A 24,835-nucleotide genomic window follows, 5' to 3' on the forward strand; every position below is an offset into this window, starting at 1 on the left:
TCTAACCAGGGTAAAGAAGGCAGGTAAAAAGGGGTAGAAGGGGGCAATATGCTTGAATTTGAATTGCAATAAAGTTTCCAACTCTTTTAGACCTAAATTGGCAACATGAGTCTAAAAATCTGTTTTAATTCCAACTATTTTAAAGCATTAATATTTAATAGAAGGCCTCACAAATTTGTCTTCAGCCTAGCAAGATGTCAGCTCAGATGAATGGCCGCAGCATATCATTTATTATCTCCCACAGACACATACTCAGCTCCTTTCTACTGTAACTCACTCCTCCGGAGAAAATGCTGCTCACTTCTGTGGCGTGAATTAGCAAATAATTGTTAGTCATGGGAGGAGTCATCCTATAATATGCGCTGGGAATTTTAATCTTGACTTTTAATAAGCCTTTGACCTTCCTGCGTCTGCAGCCTATAATTAGAAATTCTGCCTGGGCCAGATTGACAGAATGCTGTGTCTTAAGGGAGGTAAAACCTTGTGTGACTGCGGTCAGCAGACCTTCTAAATCATGCGGCGGCATGAGAAATGTTTAATCTAACAAATTGGTTTCTGTTTCCTGCAATGTTCTTGTCCTTTTTTTATTATTCCTTCGTGCTTTTGGAATTCTGAATATGGACGTGATGTCATCGTCTCATCGTTTTAAAAGTCACCGTGGAGCAAATACTGTAAGGGAGAGGCAGAGAATCGGGAGCTAATGGTCTCTCCTCCTTCAGCCAAATCTAATTTTGCCCTTCTCTTCTCCATGTTAAACTGCTCCATTGAGCAGTGTGGACTGTTTGTTTTTTTTATTTTATTTTTTTATTTGCATATCGAACTGAGTAAATCTTATTTTTGCCATTAACGCCCTGCGCTTGCAGCATTGGAGTTAATAAAGTTCCTCCTTTTTCGGCGCTTTGCATCCGTCGGGCTGCACTAAATTTAGCAACTAGCGTTTATTTACCTCGTGTCCTTGCCGGTGTGTCCTTGCTAAATGAAGGCGAACAGGACTGTCACCATCCAGAGGACAGCGCTGCCCAGCCCCTTCAGGAATTGATGGATAATGTGGGGATGTGTGGGCCTCTGTGCATGAGCAGAAACAAGAATACTTGAAAAGCCTTCTGCACTGCAGACACAAAGATCTTACAGTTGCAGGGAATCTGTGTGCACAGGCAGCCACCACGACAGGCCCGTGTGCCTCCAGTCATACAGGTATTTGAGTTTTTGCAGCCTGTGAAGGTATTTAGACTTCCATAGCATAGTGGTATTTGCACCTTTGCTGTTTCGGAGTGTCAATGCCGAGCGCTACACAGAGCCTCATGGATCAGTGCTTCTGTATGGATCCCCTGGAGCAGCCTCTTGTTCCTTTAACATTCCAGGTACATCCACACCAGCTCCTTCCTGTCGCTGCCCTTGTGTGCCGCTGATTGACAAGCGTCCGCTTCTCTCAGGCGCATAATCAATCTGCTAATTGGTGTCGGAGGGTCGGTTGCTGTTGAAGTGTCCCCTGCTCTTTCTTTGCCTAATTTATCTTTGTCACCGCCAGACTCACAAGGTACATTAGTTGGGAAAGTTCAGCCTCTGCAGAGCCTTGTCTCTGTATGCTTCTGGGCTTTGTTCATTTTTTTTTCTGCAATACATCACACAAAGGAGTAAATGTTAGCCTTGCACTGTTTCCATTGGTAACCATGGCTCAATAGGTAGAAAGAAGGAGCGGGTCAGTCTTTCTGCGCCGCATAATTTGTGGAAACAATGCGCTTTATCATAACTCGGAACAGCAAATAGAGCAAAGAGGCAAAAGAACTCGCAATTAGAGAAAAGCCTCTTAAAGTAGTTGATTAGGACAAACGCAATCCGGTCAGAAATTCGAGGAAAATCTGTATGTGGGCGCACAAATGGTATCAAACACATGTGATCCCCCAAAGAGGCACAACTGTAGTAAGTCTCTTGAAGGAGCACTTCACTTCGGATTGATTTGTAGGTAGTTTCAGCTCCGGGGGTGCCAATCAGATCCGGATCTGTCTGATTTGCTGATGTTTGGACGGGTTCTGCTGCCTCACCAGTAACAGATTGATTACAGCTTTAACTCAGATTCATCCACAAATGAGATATGGGTCATAAAAGATTTTATCTGCCTTTGTTTACAGGTTTAAACAAAGCAGCCGGGCCAGAGCGGTGCAGGGAAGGAAAATCCATTCACTTGATCCCTGTCTTGTGGATTAGGCCCCCAGTGCCCCCTGTTGGCCCCCAAATCATCTGTTGATCCTCTCACACGCCACATTTGTAGGGAGAAACTCAGAAAAACTGGATTAGATGTGAAGAAATTGTCATTTTAGGTCAAAATCGTTTCTTGTGTCGTTTCTTTCATCATTTGTGAACAGAATGAAAGTGGAGAAAATTATAATAAGTTGCAAGAAATGTTTCTTATTAACCACCAGAAAAGTTTTAAATATTTTTCTTTCATTTTTCATCAATTTTTGTTAGATTTTTTAATCTAATTTATTGGAACTTTAAGTTTAGATTTTATTAGATTGTAAACGTTTGTTCACAATTTTTTTTGTCAAAGAATATTTAATGCAAACCTTGAAGATTGATCCACTTTCTCTGCTTTTCCAAGAAACTTTTTCAGTGAATAATAAAAACTAAACTGCTATTTATTATTCATGTTTAATTTGAGAATGCATCATTATTAAATGTTTTAATTCTAAAGTTTATCTTTAGCTTCTAAAAACGCGGCGATATATCCTAGCAACGGTTTGTTGGTGAGAAGGATAATCTGATAGATGATGATGTTTATGGTTCATGGTTTGAACAGGCAGAGCTGAAGGTTCACAGTTCACATTGATAAGTGAGAAAACTGTTGCGTTAAGATTAGAACCTCACACGGAGCTGTGTGCATTTCTATTTCGGCAGAAGAAAACAACAAACTGCCTCCACATCTGCAGAGCTGCTTCCTATATATGACCCTGTTGTGTGTCACTGCATGTTGTTTCTAGATACACAATCAGCTGCATACAAACCCAAACTCTTCATGCACAATTGTTCTTTTTTTTAATCCCTCTCTATGTCTGGATTATTAGAAATGCTTTTCCTCCAACGTTACAGAAAATGCATCCTTGGTCGTAAATTCAACACATTTTTGGGTGCTGAGCTGCAGTCTAGTGGGCAGTCTTCTCGACAATATAGCAAGAAGGTGAGCTTTTGCACACCTTGCTGCCACTTTTCAGGGAGCAACGAAAGTGGAAGATGTGGCAAAATCTCACAGCTGCTCGGAACCGTTTTTAAAAAGGTCAGACGGTGGGAGTCGACCTCAGACGGTCTGAGGGAATCATGACGGGACACAAGAGCGTCTGTGGTGAAAACGAAAGATGAAAAGGAGAAGGTATAAATCATAATGCAAGGTTTTCTTTTGCCAATTGCAGAGAGGTGTGGTTCTTAGGGAGAAAAAAAAGATAATCTAAGGTGGGAAAACACCTTTCCCACCAGAATAAAGCATAAACATCAATTTTAGGGTGCTCTAAACAATAATCAATTTGTGCTACTATTAAAAAAATAAAAGGTAATCTCTGTAAGTTTGGCCTCAATGCAAAATCCGTCCAGTGACTTGAGTGCGAGCAGACCTGTTTCCTGTGCTTTTGATCTGCACACAGACAACATCTCCACAAAGCTGAGAGATAATGTACAATTTGAGAGTATGTTCAAATATACAAGGCACTAAAACAGCCTTCAGTTCACTCCTCAAACACCTGCGCTGTCTGCTCTGTGATCCCCTCACCTGTGATCTAAGCCTTTTATAAACCTCCCCAACCTGCAGCGGCACAGTGGAAAGAACATTCATCGCGCAGACTCCGCCCTCTGCGCCTGACGGGGCAGCCATTCTCCCAGGCAGTAAAGATAAAGGAAGAGGAGTTTCCCACCTGTCGGCAGGAAGTGAGTTTCAGTTCACTTTAAATCTGGAGCAGCTAAATACTTCATCAGTTTAAAGTTAAAATCCAGAATTTCACCTAAGCTACCGATAAGGTTCTGCAGCAACAAAGAAATATGTTGATTGGGACGAGTTCAGACCTGCTCCCGCAACCTCTTTGCCTCTGTACATCTCACTTAAGGCAATGCTTCAGTCCCTTGTTTGTACTTTTGAAATGTATGTAGTGCTTGGGGGTTTTATTTGCGGTGGCAGGACAGGATTAGCCTCGGCTTACTGAGCTGTGCTCAGACGCAACAAGAAGGAGAGGCGGCCTGGAGACTGTATGAACTTAGTGGAGTGTTAAAAACGATGTCTGGCCTTAGCTTCTGAATCAACAAATACTGTGAAAAACACACAAAATGACAATAATCAGTCATTTCCATTGCCCTGAATTCAGTTTTTTATTTACTCAACCGCAAATTGCAGATTTACTTAAGTGGAGGAATGCTTGCTTTCATAACATGGCTCTTCTTATGTTATTTTATGCCCAAAGCCTTCGGCAACAGAGTGTGGAATGAAATAAAAATCTACCTGTGTTCTCTGAAAAGCCCTTATCACTTTATCTTCTGAATCATCCATTTTCAGAAACCACAAAATCCATTTAAGGGTCATGGGGTTGCTGGAGCCTATCCCAGCTACTGTTGGGCAAAGACGTGGTATAGGCACAGGTTGCCAGTCTCCAAATAGGGAGAATTTGGATTTATCAACAAATTTAGGAACCATGTTTGTAGACTGTGAGAGAAAACTCACACAAACTCCACAAAGAAATACACATTCTCACTTCCAACTCGTCATTAATGGACGTGGGGTTAGGGCCCCCTCCGCATCACTTTTTGATGTTTTGGGTGTCCCCAACTTGTCATTTTTGGACATGCTGGTTGTTCCCATTAAATCTCAATTCCCCAACCCCCGGGATGCGGTAACGGTCATGGAACCAGGACCAGGTTAGAGTACTCCAAGGGTTGGTGACCCCTGATCAGCATGTTTTCTCTTTTTCTACCCTAGTACCAAGCAGCCCTCAGACTGGTACCAGTTCGGGGCCCTGAGGTTGGGGACCCCTGATTTAATGGGGACAGCCAACATCCCAAAAAACGACAAGTTACGGACCCCCAAAACGTCAAAAAGTGATCCGGAGGGGCCCAAACCATACATCCAAATATGACAAGTTGGGAGCTAGAATGCGTGTCAAGGAAAGGTCCCAGCTGGGATCAGAACCGGGGCGATCTCGCAGTGAGGTGACAGTGCAAACTACTGCACCATAACATTCAAATAATGCACATCATATTTTCATACAACACTATTTTGAGACCAGCTAGGACCTTTCTGTGTGGAAGTTAAATGTTTTCCCCGTGTGAGAGGGCTTCCTCCCACAGTCCAAAAACAGGCTTCAAGACTCAAGCAATCCGATTATTTCTCCTTTGGGTTTCATTGGGGTTCAGAAGCTGGATGGACGGACGGATTAACGGGATATTGATGCTATAGGAAAAGAAAATGACTGATGGCTTCATATCTCTCTGTTTAATTCAAAGCAATCTCACAGGGGTGACCTGAAATATCAGACAAATCTTACCAGTAAAAACATCAAATGGATGCTTTTTCAATAATGCTTTGCTATTATTGCAATTATTGCTGGACAAGAACCCATTGAGGGGTAAAAGCTTTCATTGTGACAACAGTTTTCTATGAAAACATACGTGCAGAGCATTTGTGATGCTCACAGACAAATGGAACTGAACTCTGTGTAAAGTGCAGCAGTGAAGCAAAAGCCTTTTCTATGAATTCCCTTCAGTTCTGTTAGAACAGATGTCAAACCAAAAGAAAATATGTAGAAAAAATCCACAGTATGAGGTAGAGGATGCATAAAACATGTTTTAAAGTATTTTAACCCAAAATGCTAGTTCAGTGATTCATTTATCTGTCATCAAATTTAGTGAAAGAGTGACAAATATTTGACCAGAATAAAGAGATTCTGAATCAATATTCTGACTTTTGATTCTCACGATACACTGATTCCCAAATGAAAGGCATACTTTACTTTCATTAGAGAATAGGACCTTGATCCAATGGAAAACAGTCCAGTCCATCTTCTCCTCGACTCAGTTGAAGCGTTTCCTACACTAGTCCAGGCTCAGAACCATCTTGACCCGAGGTGGTTCTAGAAGGATCTCATTCCACTCTTTCTGGATGTCTGCTGCTTCTTGGATCTTTTGATAATCTTCTCAAGCCGACAATCGTCTCTTCTCCTGACACATTTGGTCTTTCCATTAGGCTTCCCTTTGATCAGATTGGACACCTTACTATAGTTGTCAAGTCTTCTCCATATTGAACCAATCTGACAATTAAACTTAAATGAACCAATCTAATGACATCTGGGGGATCTGAACAGGTGAATTGAGCCCTGCAAAGGTTGGGCAGATTTCTCCAACGCATTTTAATTCTTTGAAATTTTGTTTTCATGCTTTTTATGAGGTGGAACCCAACTTTATTTTAAAAAATATTATTTATTTATTACAGATCATCTACATTAATGAACATTTATTCAGAGTCATAGATGTAACGAACCAGATTATAGCAACCATGCTATTTTACATCTGTAGTCCCTACACAGAGAAATCAAGAAATAAAACTTCCACACAAGCATTGTCACATCCTTTGAAAGCAAATCACAAGACAGTAAAGTAAATCACAAGACAATATAATAGTAAAAGGTTAATTAACAAATAAATACTTAAAATCAATGAAACAGTGTGGCCCTGAATCTATTTTCTATGAAAGTTTTATTTTTTTTTTAAATGACATTTTTGAACCTATTAATACACTTTTCCATGATATTCTAATTTTTTGTAAAGGATCTGTATGTACAGATATTTTCACGATATCTTGATGCAGTTTTATTAAAAAATGAAAATAAAATAAACCTGAACTACGGCTAAAATGATTTTAAAAAACACAGATTATTCTAAAATACAGTGTTTTGTGCACCTTGTTAATTAGACAGTTTAACATCAGTTCTGAGGATCAGAGGTGTCTGCAAGTTAAAGAAATCAATCAAAACTGTGGGCATCATTGTTAGCTTTGAAAGTCCTTATCAAATTCGGTGTTCCACAGGGATCAAGTTTAGGCCCAGGTTTCTTTTAGATGACCTGTTTTTGTGGTTATGGGGATGGTACACTGATGAGACTTAAAGAAGGTTTGTAAGCTGAGTTCTAGCTGCTGCTACTGTATTTCAAAGTTTTTTGTAGATTTTATAGAACTCAGTTTTCCTGCTTTTATTTTCTCTGAGCTTTCAATTAAATTTGATTAATTTGTCCTCCTTACGAACTTGCTTTAAAATTGACTTAAAAAATGTACTTAGCAATTTTTGGGTAAAGCAAAATTAGAAATTAGTCCCTTATGTGGTTTATTTGCTCCAATCGCTGTTCCAAAGTCAAGGCTGAAACTATTAAATAGGATGTAAAGGTCTGTAAAGAGATGCTTAAAATGTATTTTTTTTTTATAAATGTCATGTTTTAAATCATACATGTGGTTTTTATTAAAGCTTATTCAACATTTATTCATTTTTTTCATAAATTAGAGCTTTACACTCATATTTAGCCTCTTTTTGCTGCCATGAAAGATTTTATTTTTACTCAATCATAAACTTGTCTTTCAGTGAGCTTGATTTTGTTCATCACTTGTCATAAATCAAGGTAGTTTCCACCCCACATCATTTGGCAACCTGTTTCTTTTGAGCTAAAGAACAGAAGCCTCTGCCACGAAAGACAATTAACCCCGACTCCCTGAGTCCACACAACCACGTTGCCTAAACAAATCATAAAAATAGTTATGAGAGCCCAGCGTTTTTCTGAAGCTGCCATAAAGGGATTTGCTCCGTTGGTGATACCGTTCTTAGAGAATTCCTGCCTGTTGGGCCAAATGACCAAAGGTGTCCTGAGAGAGACTCCGCTGTTCAGGGTGACAGGGTTTGAGCGGCGGGGGTCAACCCCAGAGGTGCAGCGTTGCGATAATCAGACTGTTTTTTTGTCGCAGCACTTGACATTTCCCATCAGCACCGGCTCCCATTCCTCACCTGGACTCTCTCAGACTTTCAGCCCCCCCAATCAGACCTTTTTCCACCCTCTGTTGACACAGACAGGCCACTCCTTTGGTCGCTCAGCTCATTAACTTCTTGCATTCCCATTGCCACAGTTTTACATGCTGGAGCCTTTTTTCATACTCATTCAAACACGTCTATCACGTATAGGGAGAAGTACGCGGAAAACTGGGCATCCAGAACAGTTATGATAAACCACTCAAAATGTCTGTCTAGTTCAAAGGTCGCAACCTTTAACAATAAAAGAGCCATTTGGGCTCGTTTTTTACTGGTCAAAACCTAGAAGGAGCTGCATAGTCTTACTTTAGCCTTTAAGAAATTTGGATTTAAATTCATGACCGTATTTATTTATTTCTTTTTTATAAATATGAATTATATCTTATTTTTGGAATAAACAAAAGCAAACATCTAAAAAGAAACTAACATTTCTCAAAATGGGAATTTTTTAAAAATGTTTTTACCTTAAGTTGAGGCAAAATTAGCAAATAATGCTAGCTCATTGCTTAATTACTAGCTAAATTAGCATAAAATTCCTCCGTAAATTAAATTAGCCAAAATGTTAGCATGTTGCTAAAATAAAAGCTAAACTCTTAATTATCCTAAAAACTCCAGTAGTTAACAATAAGTGAAAAATGTTAACATATTGTTAAAATATTAGCTAAACTCCAAAATAGCATAAAAACCAAATTAGACCCAAAAAGCTAGCTTGTTCCTCAGTTACTAGCTGTACTCCTAAATAGCCAAAATTCATTAGTAAACTAAATTAGTCAAAAAAGTTAGCCTGTCTCTAAAATAAAAGCTAAATTCTAAGTTACCCCAGAAAACTTCAGTAGATAACAAATTATCCGAAAACATCAGCATTTTGCTAAATTATTAGCTAAACCCCAAATTAGCATAGAATTCCTCAGTACACTAAATTATTAAAAATTAGTAGCCTGCTGCTTAAATAGAAGCTAAACTCTAAATTAGCCTAAAAACACACTAAATAACAAATTAGCCAACAATTTTAGCATGTTGCTAAAATAATAGTTCATCTCCAAATTTTTTAAAATTACTATTTTATTTTCTTCAGCCAGAGAGCCACCATAGAGAGATAAAAGACCCACATGTGGCTCTGGAGCCGCAGGTTGCAGACCCCTGGTCTAGTTAAAGGCCCACTCCAGTGAAAAAAAATGTTTTTAACCTGTTCTTGCAGCATTTTTGTCATGATGGAGAACGTTTAATTCGGTTTAAAACAATGTTTCTAACTATTTCTATATTCTTATTGTGGTGAATCAGGAGCAGACATAAAAATACAAGCTTGTAGGTGTGACGTATAATGGACTCCCTGCAAATACATCCATGTACATCTTTGTTTGCCCCAGCAAGACATGCAAAATCAACTTTTTTAACTTTATGTGTATTGTACTGTTCATTCTTCACTATAAACATCCCCAAAACGGTATTTTGATCAGTTCACGCATATCTGAGCATTCTTCTAAAAATCTTCGCTTTGAGCATCATCCCTTTCCATACTCACAAAAACAAGCGGGGCCTCACATGCTGATGTCATAAAGTGAGAACAGCCCCTGCACAGTCACACAGATGCCGGCCGTTGATGCTATTTATGTTGTGATCCAGTGTAGCAATGGTCATGAAACGCTCATTCGATTTAGCGTTTAAGCTTCCTGCGGTGGCATACGCCAAAGAACATTCTGGTGAGGAATCTGCATGTTGCGGTGGTCCCTAAATGTATCCGAGAATGCCACAAGCAGATGGGTGATACTGGGGGAAAAACCTTGAGCGACGAATTCAAAGAACTGGTTTGAACATAGCAAAAACAGAAAGGCCCACATGTCTTCTAGACAATGATCCGCATGAAAACGAAAAGGATTTATGATACTGAGATTGATGATGCTTCAAAGAGAACAGAAACGTTCACAGCCAGTGCTACTCAAAACATGGGACAATGTTCTCATCATCTGTTGTTATCTGCCTTTTTTGACTGAAATTCACCGCAAAATGAACCTATAAGCCATCACCATTCTGTCTGTGTCAAACATTTGGGAAAAATGTCTGGGTTATTTAAGACAAAACATATACAGTATGTACATTCACATTTTTAAAAAAAATGGTTGTTTTTGTTGGTGAAACACAGACATGCTGCCGAGGCCGACTCTAGGATGACATCACGAAATGGGCGGCACCCAAATGGAAGGAAAGGCAGTGGTCTTACTTCCGGGTATGAAAAGAGTTCACAAAAAATAGTTAATATTTCATAAATAATTTGTTCTTTAGTGTCCCAAAGGTAATATATGATCATATATATGAATATAGTTTATTCTGAAAGACTTAAGTAAGACCCTTTAAAACTAGCCCCACATTTATTCACCTCTTTGTTGCACTGGTAATGTTAGCATGGAGTTGTGAGGGGTTGTAAGCTAGTGGGAGAGCATGTAAACAAAGGGACGATGGGAAATGAGTACAGGCTTACTTCCCGCCCACAAGTCAGTGGCAAATGTCTAATGAGCTAGTGATGCTCTGCAGAAATCATCTTTTTTTGGCCAAAAGACTGCAAAATTATTACTAAAAAAAACCCACTTCTTTTAAAATAGATCAAAAGATGATCAGAGTGGGACTTTAAGCTTCCATAAAAGTCAGAAATAGAATAGAATTTTGTTTTATTTAAATATTAAAAATATTTTGTATCTGGAAATATCTTCAGAATCTTTCATTGCCTTGTAGTCAAAATGAATCAAATATGTTGATCACTAAAACTTTACTCAGCTCTGAATCATCACAGGTTATCTTGATGGTAAAGTCTTGTCTATCCAAAGCCTCACTCAGCGCTAAGATATGAGCCTCTGCAGGCTGGTCACAACTTCCTTGTTCCTTCTAAGCAACAACTTTGATCAGCAGCCACAATTTCCTGGATTAGTAAACTTTGAATGGATGTGCAAATCAGGAAGGACACAGGTGATTGTCATCTCCTTTAGTTTCACACCCCTTCTATCCCATCACTTCCTCTTCTGGCTAAATTGAGATATCTAGAGCAGATGGACAAATCTGAAGGGAAAGATAAAAATAGTTCTAAAAGTGAGTATGCAAATAACCTATCAGCAGCAGCAATGCTCGGCAGATATTTTCCAGGACAAAGGAGAAAAAGTTGCTTGGGAGGAGCAGAAAGGTAGGATATCTGAGGTGACTCAGGTGGTTGCTGCGGTTGTACGGGGAGTGCAGTAGCCTGCTAACGGGGGCGTGATTGAAGCGCCCTCGCTGTTTGTTGTGTTCCTACTTCATACTTCAGTCAGGGAGTCATTACCACGGCTTTTATAGCCTCAAGTGATCGTTGGAGATCATTAGAGAGATAGAATCAGTATCTTCGGTTTAATAAAAACAAATGCCGGAGAGTTCATGTTGAAGCAAAGTGCTTATCTCTAAGAAGTAGTCAGATCACTATGAATCAGCTTCAATCAATCGAGCACTGTTTCACAATTTTATGTCTCTCAGCCTTTGGTGTGTTTTGACTGAACCTCTTTTATGTAAGCTTGTACATCACCGTCCTGTGGAACGAGAAATGTAACGTATCTTAGCTCCTGTTCAGCAATATCAGCCAGGATGCTCAAGAAAAAGGTTTAACTGCTGCAGTGAATGATGTTCCTAAAATCTTTTTGTATGTTCTTGTCAAGTCACTGTCTAATAAAAAGACACATCATCAGCATAGAATTGAACTTTCAGGGATTCTGATAACTTTCTCCCAAGTTTTCATTTGGAAAAAAAATGCTTCAGAGGAACATCTGATTGCATTTCCTAGAAATATAAATCAAGATTTGATGTCTTGGCTTATTTTCTGTTCTATGGTTTAATTTACATGTTTTTTTTCAATTCATTGAAAGATTGATTTGTAAAGTTTAACATGTGGACCAGGAAAGACTTCAATAGTCTTGCAGTAATGACCTGATAGATTAATAAATCACATATGGAATATTAGTTAGGTTTGCATGCTTTTCTGTTTGTCTACCTTTTTTCCAAACAGTGCAAAATTCTGGTAACCTCACCTTGTCCAGTAGAGTCAATGAGAGCGTGTGTGGCTGTTTTCCCAGTCATGGATGATGGGATGTCCAAGTTGGAACCTGCTAATACCCTGAGAACAAATGGGAAATTAGCGTGCAAACAGAGTTTTCCAATTTATCTTTAAGAGTCTAATAATCACAGTTGTTACCTTGGGCTCCCACGGCAAGCATCACGGCTCCAATGCGACAATGGAGCGGTCAAGCTAAGTCAGATGTGTCCCATTAGCTACAGGATGGCTGCAGTCACAGGCTCTGCTGCCGAACTCCACAAAACTCCAAACTCACGTAGGTTGTCAGTGTCCCCAACTTCAAAAAAAGTCCTGCAACTCAGCACTGGTGTCTGGAGAAAATTTGAACCCAATGCAACGGATTTGGAGCGCCGGAGAGGCCAGATTGCAGAGGTCAGACGTGATGTATGCAATGGAGGTTCCTCACACACTTTTCAAGTTACATAAAGACGGTCGCATCGAAGTCGTAACGCTTGCCGTGGTAGCCCGGGTGACTCTTTATCAGACTCAGTCATCTTAAAGATGCACTCCAATCATCTTTTTGATTTATTTTAAAGTATTCCCAGTGATTTTTTTAATTATGATTATGCTGTTTTATCCAAAATTTAACAAAAAACTGTCATTTTCGAGAGCAGAGGGTAATTCGAGAGTAATTCAACCCTGACTTCCCATCATCCCTTTGTTTACACTCTTTCCCACTAGCTTACAGCCCCTCACAGCTCCAAGCTAACATTTACGATGCAACAAAAACAGCTAGCAATATTGGAGCTATCCAGCCATATAGTTTTCAGCCAGATGCTAGCTCAGACAAGGATCACAAGAACCTACGTGGAAATATTTATCTGCAAGTGGATGGTTTGGAGTAGACAGGGCAGGGAGCTTGTGGCCCACCACTGGAGCAGTGCTAAAAAGTTCTTCCAAAGGTTTTTTTTAGGTCTGCTCCTGGTTCATTTTTTCTTCATATATGTCCTCCATCATGAGAAAAAACCCTCAAAACATTTTTTTGTAGCAGTGAGTCTTTAATTATTTTTATTTTAGGCCAAAATCTCAATATTACTTCCTCATTTTTACTTTTATTTTTGTAAACTTTGGTGATTTTAATGGTCAATGATTAATTTTCCTTTGAGTTTAACCCCTTCACGCCATCTATCCATATTAACGTACCAGCAAATTGAAGTGAGTTGAATTGGAAAAATAAGTCAGGCTTTAAGGTGTTAATTTATTTAGCTAACTTGTAATTTTGCAAAAGGGAAAAATCCAATTTCAATGCGATATACAATCAGTGACAGAAGTTTCTTTAAGTGTTACAATAAAAAAAAGTTGATCTGCTTTGCTCTGATATGCCGACATATTCATATAATTGTGTAACCTCATCAGACATGTCGAACGCATGTCATGTCAGAAACCCCGCGAGCTCCTCCCCCGTTTGTCCGTCACCATTGCCTAACGCTGGTGTCTCACTGCAAGGCGGCCATCGCTGACTCGCACAAACCCCATCCCCTCACACTCCGCTCTCCACTCTCCCAGCTCCTTCCCCTCCCACGGAGTTCACCCTGCCCTGCAGTTCAAAGTGGTTTTGCCTGTCTAGCCTTGGCGTTTAATGTTTAAGTATTGGGAGCGGCTGGAGAGTGCAAATAAAATGCCTTTAAAGACTCCAGGGCATGCTGAGGGCTGTGATTCCAGATACTGTATTGTGAAATTTCCATTGTACATGACAGATTAGCCTTCGAGCATCAGAATCTGTTGAGCCAGATTTTGAGTCTTTACTTGCACATAATGCTTGAGGCTTAGATAAATCATTTGAAGGAAGCGCATTCAGAACTTCATTGCTGTGACAAAGACGTGTACACCTTCATGGGATAGATGGCACTGAAAAGTGTTCAGAACATAAAGGATTGAAGGTGGACCCCACCTGCACTAAAAAAAAAGTCAGAGCTGCCCAAAGAATGGAAACAGTTTGCAGCAAAGGAGCCTGCTTATATGTTTGTGCGTGATATTCGGTCGTCTTAATCCGTCTAACAATGTTACAAAACATTCAGACAGGAGGAGGCTTTAAAGCATTAATTGGGAGGACTTAAGATGGTTAAACTCTATCAAATACTTCCAGTTGCATCTCGCTTGTACTAGACTGTGGTACATGAAATCAAACATGGGTGTGGATTCGGTTTATTTGGGAGGAAATATTCTTTTTTTTTTTTCGAATCTCTGACTAATATGGGGAGATGTGTCAGGAAATGCAGGAATGTGGGGTTTTAGGGGCTGCTTTGTTGGATGGGACAGGAGGAAGCTGATGAATGACTGCCCGTTTTCACGCCTTGTGTTGGATTAGCCATCACATGCAACAGCTGGCTTCTTCAAATGAATTGTGAAATTCGCTCAGTTCTTTAAAACTTATTTCGACTTCGTCGAGATGTGAAAACTTCAAGTGGATGCTCAAATTTAGAAAAATGATTAAATTGTTGTTTTTTGTAATACAAAACCAACAAATTATTCCTTTTTTTTTGCATGTAACTTCATCGTCTGACATGATTCTCGGGTCAAACCCAAAACCTGCAAGGACATTTCAGTGAATCCTCTGGTCTGACTGAGAGTCGGTTCCTCTGTGGGGGAAACTCAAGTTCAAACCCATCAGCACTACGAGCTCTCAGAGCTGCATTATTCATTGCATTTTCTGTATTATTCATGTCATTCCACATCACATTTTGTCACTTAGAAGCAACACACTTCCGTCTCTATTATTTTCCTTGTTGTTGCTTTTGTTTATCACAACACTTGGACCACTCAGATGAGGACTCTCACCGCCTCCTCCTTTCAGTTTGGTGGCTTTGAGGGGTTTGATCTCAGAGCTGCAACACCTGAACTATCTCTTGAGGCAAATAGTCCCTTACGGCGTCCCTCAGGGCTCTAAATTACGCCTCTGCAAAATGTAGTTGCAGAAATATTTCTGAGGTGGATCAAAAACAACCAAGAAAGTGATGCTGGAAGCAGTTTATTCGAATGCATGGACCCAATTTGGTCAACATTTGGCAATGGTGCAGCAGGTAGTCTCACATTAACTGGTTGTTATAGACTGGGGTGGGCAAAGTTTTTGACTTGTGGGCCAAAAAGGGCTCTAAAATTTGACGGAAGGGCCGGACCAGGACCAGATTTGTGGAATATTTTGATAATCCACCTCATAAGAGAAAACAATTAAATTAAATATGGACAAAAACATGTTTTTATTTTGATTCAAACTAATCTAAAACAAAACTAACTTTAGTGCCAATTGCACCAAAGCTTTTAGGGAAAACTTTAAACCTAGAGAAGTGATGTTCATGTGGTGTTCGAATGATTGCAGTGTGGACAATCCCACTCGCAAAACACAAATAAATGTTAATTTTTAAAAAAATATTTTTTTTTCAACACCACAGAAATGCAGAATAACTTTCTGCACAATCCTATGGGGTCCATATGACCCCACTTTTAATGCCTAGGATAGCACAAGGGTTAAACAAATGTGGAAAACCTTTCACAGCTTTCTTTTGTGAAGTATTGTTATTTATTTACCACAAACTGTATAAAAATCACTTTGCTCACTTTTCTTAGAATGTAGATCACCTGATAGAAAAAAAAAATCATATTATGAGTTAATTATCTCTTTGCTTTAAAGTCCTTTTCAGGAAGTCAGTTGGAACAAATGTCAATTTTTTCTCCTTTTTTAACTTTAAAATGCATTTATTGATGTATTTGTTGTGTGTTATTCACTGCAAAGCCAGGTGTGTTGCCTGTGCGCAGTCCTCCATAAATGCGCACATGCCGGCGCGCGCCAGCGCACGCGGTGAAATCACTTCATCCAAAGAGAGCGCCTGCTTCAGATTTGAGCTCAGCATTGTGCAACTTGTCTGTGCTTCATTTCTATGTGTCGTGAAAGCTGGAAAACGGGAGGGTGAAAGAGAAAGAACGAAAAAAAAGACGGTTTATAATTGATGTTTTCCCATGGAGGAGCCCCTCCTCCCCGCAGCGGAGGCTAACCCCCAGGTGGGAAAAATCTTTTAAGATTTTTTTTTTTTTGAATGTGTGTGTGTGTGCGCGTGTGTGTGCGGGACAACATCAGGAGGGCTTGTCTAGTCCCTCCCCTGCTATATAGATCGGTGCTATAATACAAAGCATTAAAGGCGGTCGGCTCACACACGCTGCAGCTCGACTAGAGCGATCCCGTGGCTTATAATTCCCTCACTACTTTTTTTCTCCCCCCTCCTGTTTCGATGTGCCCCGTTATTAGCGTTTGTCTGAGGCGTTCATTTCCGCACCTGCCGCGGTAGAGACCAGGCGAGACAAGGACGGAGCGCGAGCCCTGACAGGCGCACGGCTTGAGACCAGCAGCAGCGGTTGAGATCTTTAAAGGACAGCAGGGGTGGAAAGAAAAAATGCTGCTCTGGGCCAAATTTGTTTTGGTCGGCCTCATCTGCTTGTCCTTAGTGTCTTCTGGGATGGGCTGCGGACCGGGAAGGGGCTACGGCAGGAGAAGACACCCGAAGAAGCTGACACCTCTTGCGTACAAGCAGTTCATCCCCAACGTGGCGGAGAAGACCCTCGGGGCAAGCGGCAGATACGAAGGCAAAATCACCAGAAACTCCGAGCGATTTAAAGAGCTGACTCCCAATTATAACACAGACATCATATTCAAGGATGAGGAGAACACCGGAGCCGACAGGCTCATGACTCAGGTAAGGAGACAGAATCATTTCCTCCCCTCTTCTCCTTATAACGCACCATCCCGGCGCACTGCAACAGCCTCCTTGTCGGTCTGGATTGCGCACCTTTAAGTGAAGTGTGTTGTTCCCGCCGCTGAACTCTTCACACTGAGCCTTTTAACTTCACCGTGAAAAGCAGATGCACTTTGTGCACCGGCATGGGAGTTTGGAAACGCTGCAGGCTGGAAGCGAGCGTCGAGATCCAGAGAAGTGATGTGCAGGCGAACAGTCAGGACACTCGGCCTGCATGGTTGTGACAGTGGACATCAAATATTAATGCGCCCCTCTCCTCACATCTATATTTGTATCTCTATGAAGCCTGATTTGTTGCTTTACACGCGCGTGTTCATACTGACTTATACATCCAGGGGCTTGTTGGGATGCTGCGGCTCATTTATGCGCCTTTTCTCCTGTCGGGTTTCCGCGCCGCTTTAAACACATGGCGCAGCTCATTCTGGCAATATTCTTGCACATATTTGTGTTTGGTTGCGCTGGATTTGTGCACAGACTTCAGGATTGGATCAGGATGTCTTTTTTTTCTTGCTCCATCCTGATGCGGCGCGCTGGTTATCAAACCGGCGCAGAGAAAAGATGCAGCGGGCTGCAGGATGCCGCGTCGCTTCCAGTGTGACTTTTTAGCACTCACATCCTGGTGAATTATTCACGCCGCTTGGATGATATTGACTCAGTAAGAATGAAATGCCGGTGGTGATGGTGGCGTCGCAGGTTGCGATGAAGCCCCTGAACCATGCATGCGCATGAGCCTGATAAAATATTCACTGTGCGTCCGTTCTCCGCGTGCCCCCACCCCGCGCTCCCCTCATCCTCTGTGTCAGACGCTTCGAGGGTCTCACTCATGGGGATGAAATCACTGGCCCGGGAGGTGATCTTGAATGTTTCCATTGGAGGAACAGCACCTGCTTCGATTTGAAGACTCTTTGGAAAACCGTTCCACCTGCTGCACTGCTGGCAGGACGCGTCCACGTGGATAAATGGCTCAAATGCACGTTTAGATCTGTTTATTGCTGAATGTTTTGTGGCAGGCGCCTCACTAAACATCTGTTAGCGCGTGTAAACTTTGAACTTTTGGTCAGTCGGGGGTCAGCGCAAGTCAAACGGGGTTATTCCAGCATCATCGTACATCATGTCACAGCAGAATTCAAATCCAAACAGAGTGAGCGCAGCAGTGAATGACATAAGCATAATCACATGGGGATTAAAGCTGTCGCAACGTTTTTTTTCCTTTGTTTTTGCGGCTTTACGCGCGGATCCAGTTGGTTTTTACGCACGGGATTTTACGCACGAAAAAAGAGCGGCTTCTCCCCTTATCTGGCGTTTCAGAGAACAGGTGTCGTACATGAAGCAAGGCACGTGCCTGCAGGAGCTCGGTTAGATGTGTGCAGTAAATAAATTAATGAGTCAACTCACTGAAGTCTGGCCAGGACTGTGTTTTTGAAGGAGGAGCAGCCCGCGCGCAGGAAAGTTGCCAACAGATTGCGTTTGTTTTACATAAGTTTGCAGACTTTTTTCTGATTGTTGTCACTGTCTCTCTAACAGAAATTAGCTTCTTTGTCACTAAAACTCCCATCAAATCTTTCCTTTTTAAACTTGTCCACTAGAGGTTTTAGGTTGTTTTTAATTAACAAATAATCTTTTCTGTTTTCACGCTTTAAAGGAGATTAAATGGCTCATAAAAGTGATTTTCTTTCTTGTTTATCCGAAGAGATGAGATGGCAGCTTGTTTGCACTGACAGGTAGCTGATAAGTGTTTCCTTGAACCCAATCATTTGCGAGAAGATTAAGTGCTGCTGAACAACTTTACGAGGAGCACAAAGCGCCCGGCCGGTCCAGCGCGCCCCGCTGGGCTTCACGGTGGCTGAGCAGAATTTGATTCGTGGCACACGACCTGATGAATTAATAAACGGATAAAGCTTTGCACCTCTTTATTTAAAGTGCGTAAAATTGTGTTTTAGATGCGTAATGTAGAATAAAACAGTAGAATTTTCTGAATGAAGAGTTTGGAGACGTCGCACAGAGACGCTCCTCTGTGCGCCCTCACAGGTCTGACATCTAAAACCTCAACTTAAGCAAGCAAGTCACGTTTCAGGACTTTCCTTCCCTTTTGGGGGGGGACTGAAAGCCTCTTTGTGGTGTTTTATTTGCCATATTGGTTGGGCGTCGAGAATAGTTGTCCTGGAGAAGGCCAAGCATCTTTTTTGGGGAGCGCAGAGGAGCCCAGTTCGTGGCATTTGGATCTCCTCAAGATCATCTTCATATCAGCTGCAGATCAATAATTCATTTAAAGAAAACACACCGGCACAGCACTTTGACTACAAACAATAATCTATATTAATGATGTTTTTGGGGCAACACGTTTTGATGGAGAGGGACGCTGCTCTTCCCGAGCCCGAAGCCCCACATGTTATAGGCCAGTGAAGCGAATGCGGTGCCTGATCCATATTTCATGAGCAGCTTTCTTACCCGAGATGTGCCCTCTGACGCTACTGCTCGTTCTGAGAAATGCAAGCTCAGGATTAGAGCAGCTTCACCTTATGGGGCTCCAAAGTTGAGTTGAGGGGGCTTGGAGTCATTCCACACAAGTGTGCGCACATGTGCTCACGTTTAGATACTTTTTTGTTGTTGTTGTCTTGGCAACCAGCATCACTTGACGCGTTTCTCCGTATCCGCAGAGATGTAAAGACAAGCTGAATTCGCTGGCGATCTCGGTGATGAACCAGTGGCCCGGAGTGAAGCTGCGGGTCACGGAGGGCTGGGATGAGGACGGACACCACTTCGAGGAGTCCCTGCACTACGAGGGCAGGGCCGTGGACATCACCACGTCAGACAGGGACAAGAGCAAGTACGGCACCCTGTCCAGGCTGGCGGTGGAAGCTGGGTTCGACTGGGTCTACTATGAGTCCAAAGCGCACATCCACTGCTCAGTGAAAGCAGGTATGGAACCAGCAGGTGCATCCTGCAATAGATGAATATTTCTGTATTTTCAAGTAAAAAAGTCAGCAAGATTAAAGGATATTCAACCTTTTGAGGCCCCAATTTCAAAAATAAGCAAAATCTGGTGATGTTTGCGCACAAAAGCAGCCTGAACATTTCCCATGCAGCTTATTCCTTGATCTTACATCGCCCCACACTGTCTCCTGGTGGCAACCACGACCCAACCAGTATTCAAGCAGGTCCATGTGACCTGGAAAAGCGTTCTCTGTGGTGGAGAACCACAGTAAATGACGCAAATTGTGAAATTAATCTGGATTAAAGCAAATTTTCATTTAAAATTATTTTATTCTTCTGTGTTTACGCTTTTGTTTTGACTCCAGACTTCTTCAAATGTCTTTCCACGTTTTCCTGCTCAGACTTTATTGATAAATCCCTCATTTGTCATTCCTCACACATGTTTGGAGATCATGTCATCGGGGGTCATGCAAACGGATTTGCCCGAACAATGTTGAATTGGCGAAGCTAAATCTGGTTTTCAGTTGTCACCTTATTTCATGCTCGGGAATCTTAAAAGAAGATTAAAAGCCTCCCCCCAAATTCTGACTATAGAACCCCCTCCTTCTGCCTCTTGTGCAGGACAGTGTGATCCCAGAGGCTGGTATGTGAAGAGCTCCACCAAGGCCAAAATTATTGTCATCAAGACTGACAACAAAGCAGGGAGAGGTGGTAGACAGGGGAGGGGGCATTGATGTTGCTCAACAGACAGCATTTAAGAGTCCAGGCCCTCATTTAAATTCAAATCTACAACTCGAGAGGCTTGGAAAAGTGGCTCCACTGTGTAAATAGTAGCTGTGAGTCGCCTATTTGTGTGAATTGTCACATGGAGGTTTCTGCACCTGAGTAAATATGGGGAGAGTCGCTGGGAAAGGCGTAAGTGTTCTTTGCCGAGAGTCGCTGGATCCACAGGCTGATTTAGAATAACAATGCCTTCCCTTTATTGGGTTTTTTAAATTAAGGAAAAGGCTTTCAGGTTCTTTTTTTTCTCCTTGCAGACAGCGTGAGCCAAGCCAATACGCATCTGGCATCAAAAAGAATCATTATGCAAAAAGGCCCTCCTTAAAAAAAAGGAAGAAAAAAAGCTCCAAATTCATGAATATTTGTGCGTAATTTTACGCACAGAGGAGTTGTGATTTTTACATTATTCTCCTTGGATGTGTTTTAAAAAGTTTTGTTTTTATTTTAACAGAAAACTCAGTGGCAGCAAAGTCAGGCGGCTGCTTCCCAGGATCCTCCACGATCACCCTGGAGGATGGCACCAAGAGGCCCGTCAGAGATCTCCAACCCGGGGATAGAGTTCTGGCCGCGGATTACGAGGGAAACCCGGTTTACACCGACTTCATCATGTTCATAGACCGGGACGCGTCCACCAGCAGGATCTTCTACGTCATCGAGACGGAGTCTGGCCAGAAAGTGACCCTCACCGCCGCGCACCTCCTCTTCATCGCCCAGAACTCCACACAGCCGCGGATGTCGGCGGTTTTCGCCAGCCAAGTCCGGCCGGGACAGAAGGTGTTCGTGTTCGGGCGAGGTCAGCTGACGCCCGTGACCGTGAAAAGGATTTACACGCAGAGGCACGAGGGCTCCTTCGCGCCGGTGACGGCGCAGGGGACCGTGGTGGTGGATCAGGTCCTCGCGTCCTGTTACGCAGTGATCGAGGATCACCGCCTGGCGCACTGGGCCCTGGCACCGGTCCGGCTCGCCCACTGGGCGTCCACGTTGCTCTTCGGCTCCCAGCCGCGCGCCAGCGCGCAGAACGATGGGGTGCACTGGTACTCCAAACTCCTTTATCAACTGGGGACTTGGCTCTTGGACAGCCACTCGATCCATCCGCTCGGGATGTCGGTATCCCCGAGCTGAAACCCCGGAATGACACTCAAAATGTAGGAACTCTCGAACTATTCAGTAGATTCAACTTTAAAATATTAATAATAATATTAAAACAAAACAAAATAAAACGAACGAACGACACAAAAGGCCCCAGCGGAGTTGGGATATTTATTTCAGTGACTTTTCCATGGTGTGTCCTCTTTCAAAGAATGAATGGAGCCTTACAAAGTTTCTCTTTGAATAATTTATTCTCGTGTGAACTCTGCCAGTGTCACATAAATGGATTGTGAGACGATGCGAGCAGCAAATTGTGCATAATCTATTTTTGTATATCTCCAATGCAAAAAGGAAATAAAAAAGTAAAATAAGATAAAAAAAAAAATAAAAAAAATATAAAAAAAAAAGTACCGCAAAGAGAACAGAGAATGGAGCTAACTGACAGTTTGTTCTTATGAATTGTGCAACTGACTGTTATATTTTGTGGGAGGAAAAAAAACTTTGCGGGGTTTCATAAATTATATTTTTATACACAGGAATGTAAATTAGATTTTGACGGATCGCTACCGAATCACATTTCGTTATCTGAAATAGTGTAAGATATGAGAATATATTTTAATTTAAATAGAAAGTGTTGGAGGAAAGAAGAGAAAAGAAAACCATGTATCAAGAAGTGTATTATTTTGTAAACTGATGTTGGAGCGGGACAGATATTCTGCCTCATGTCTGCATTATCTCTTTTTTCTGTGTGCGTTTCTATTTTTTTCTTGTTTTCTTCTAAGGAAAAAAAATCAAAATGCAGATTCTGACAAGTCAGTAACAGTTTAAGAAGTGGTAATAAAAAAAAAGAAGTTCCGTTGAATAAATGCATAAGAAACTCCTGTTAAAGTACTAAAATGATATTTTTCTTTTCATATTTTGTAATAGGGAGATAGTTTTCTATAGAAATGACCTGCGGCAGATGCACAGTTTGTATAGTCTATTTAGCCAGACAATACCAGTTAACTTTCATAACAGGGCGATGTGTCAAAAATGTCTAGAGTTTATTATTTATATGTTTATTACAAAAATGAGATAAAGAAAATCTTTAAACTTGTTACATGTGTCTGTCTAAATCCACTGCAGGAGCATCACATATTGAGGGATTTTTGTCACCAATTAAATGGGATTTATTTCCTTTCTGGTTCAGCTTCTTTTCATAATATGTAATTTCACTAAAAAAACATTTTTTTCTGATAATTTCGGCCTATATGCACCAAGAAATTTGCAGAAAATGAGGCTTTGAAGTGCTTCTGGCATGCTTGCGAAATGTTGAGAGCTCATGTCAAATTTAACGAGGTCTGCCCATCTGCAAATAACTTCCAAGTTGCAGACAAATGAAACAGCAGAGTGTTTGTTGGCTCTGAGTCTGCTGCTGCTGCTGGTCAAATAAAGTCTGTATCACAGCTCCAAGAATCTCCACAAATCACTATAATCCTCCGGTGTTTTCATAGAGCCTCATAACGCTCCTGCGGAGTTTGAACGGGGAAGCTTTGGGCTTTATTTCATCCATTGCGCGTCTTTGTTCAATTGATTTGCCTGCAGGAGTCAGAGAGGCTCAAAAGCGATACAAGGGCGACACTTTGTGGTGAAACTCTGGTACTACAAATCAAAAGAAGTAAATTTATTTTTAAATTCTAAGTAGTTTATAATCAAAAAAAATTTAAAAAGACAAATAGTTAAAATATTAACTCAACTTAAAGCAGCAGTACTTTAAAAATAGTTAATTTTAAGTAAAACAAAAATGAAATCATCAACTTTACTTTTTAAGTTGAGAATTTTTGTTATCACTAAGAAAACAATAACAAATGTTGGTGCTTTAATTTCAAATAAATTATTGCACTTTTAATAAAAGTAGAGTACTAATTTAAAAATAATGAGATAAATTAAATTGTGTACAAAATAACCAAAAATGTACACTTTGAGGTTAAAAAATTACTGCAAATCTGGTTTTCATAATGCAAATATATACAACCTGGATGGATTTAATACCCAGAGGGATCAAATAATACACATTTTAAAAGAATCTATGAATATGTGCAGTAAAACTACTCTATAATGCTTTCTTAATCAGAATCCACACTGCATAAAGTGAAATATTTCACCAATAAACAAAAGCTCAGTAATTTTACATTTACAAATATTAGTTTTTATCAAAGTGATTTTCTAAGATGAGTAAACCAACAGCTCAAAATTTTAATTTGATGAAAACTGATTTTAAATGTAGCAAATTAGAGAACTTTAATTGATCCAGTGTTTCCGTGTACCCCATAATTCCTATCCTAATATTTCTAAATAAGGTTTAACTGCTGTGATTTATTGCATTTTAAAGTAATTCAAGTGAAGTTTTGAGACCGTGCCTTCCAAAGTTTTTAAAACTTGATTTTTCTTTTCATCTGAAAAGCATAAAAGGTCCCAAAGTGCATCCACACATATATGTGAGGAAGAATGTAAAGCTGGAGCCCAGAAATGATGCCATGTCATCCTTCACTCAGACTCACTGAAGGGAACAGGGGCCACTGAACCTGCGTTTCTGAGCACTGTTGCAACACGAGCAGGAATTCCATCTTCGGCTCCCACATTGTGCTTTGCTGTTGATATTGTGAGGTGGAAACTCCAGGGAAGGACAAAGCGGGCCCATCTCTCCCAGAGCGGTGACCTTGGGTCCCCGTCAGATACAAAAGCGTCCGCGCAGGGCAGCATTCCTCAGAGCAGGTAAACAGAGCCGTCTCTAATCCCTCTGGAGGCCCTCAGTCTGCTGCAGCTCAACAACAGCTTTTACAAATGTTGACATTTGCAAACACGAACAGTCTGGCTTTCTGGAAAACAAAACTCAAGGCTCCACCGCGGGTCTTCAGATGGCAGAACTTGTTCTTTCCAGGAAGCCTTTGCTTCTCTGCAGCAGCCAAACACTCACCTCAGAGAGCAAAAACCAAAATCTGGATTTTGCAGTGATTAAAATCTTTTTGAGATCATACTGATTAGAAAGAACTAAGAGGATAAAAATCTATCGATTCAACCTTAAACTGTTTCATTTAAGCTTTTTCTTTATTGCAAAACCGTTTTCAACATTTCAAAAAGTTACTAAATATGTGGAGAAAATCCTTATTCAAAACTTCTACGTGGTG

The 24,835-nt window shown here is 41.1% G+C and overlaps 1 protein-coding gene across 1 annotated transcript; it reads left to right on the forward strand.

Annotated features, from left to right (window-relative positions):
• Positions 1–15,748: 15,748 nt before the first annotated feature.
• Positions 15,749–23,120, forward strand: shha (sonic hedgehog signaling molecule a). Its single transcript, XM_024279618.2, has 3 exons — positions 15,749–16,805; positions 19,523–19,784; positions 21,031–23,120. The coding sequence occupies exons 1-3, from the start codon at positions 16,506–16,508 to the stop codon at positions 21,699–21,701; spliced, it is 1,233 nt and encodes a 410-aa protein (XP_024135386.1). The 5' UTR covers positions 15,749–16,505; the 3' UTR covers positions 21,702–23,120.
• The last annotated feature ends 1,715 nt before the right edge of the window (positions 23,121–24,835 follow it).

The sequence above is a fragment of the Oryzias melastigma genome, linkage group LG20 (genome assembly GCF_002922805.2).
Source record: "Oryzias melastigma strain HK-1 linkage group LG20, ASM292280v2, whole genome shotgun sequence".
In the NCBI taxonomy this organism is placed as follows: Eukaryota; Metazoa; Chordata; class Actinopteri; order Beloniformes; family Adrianichthyidae; genus Oryzias; species Oryzias melastigma.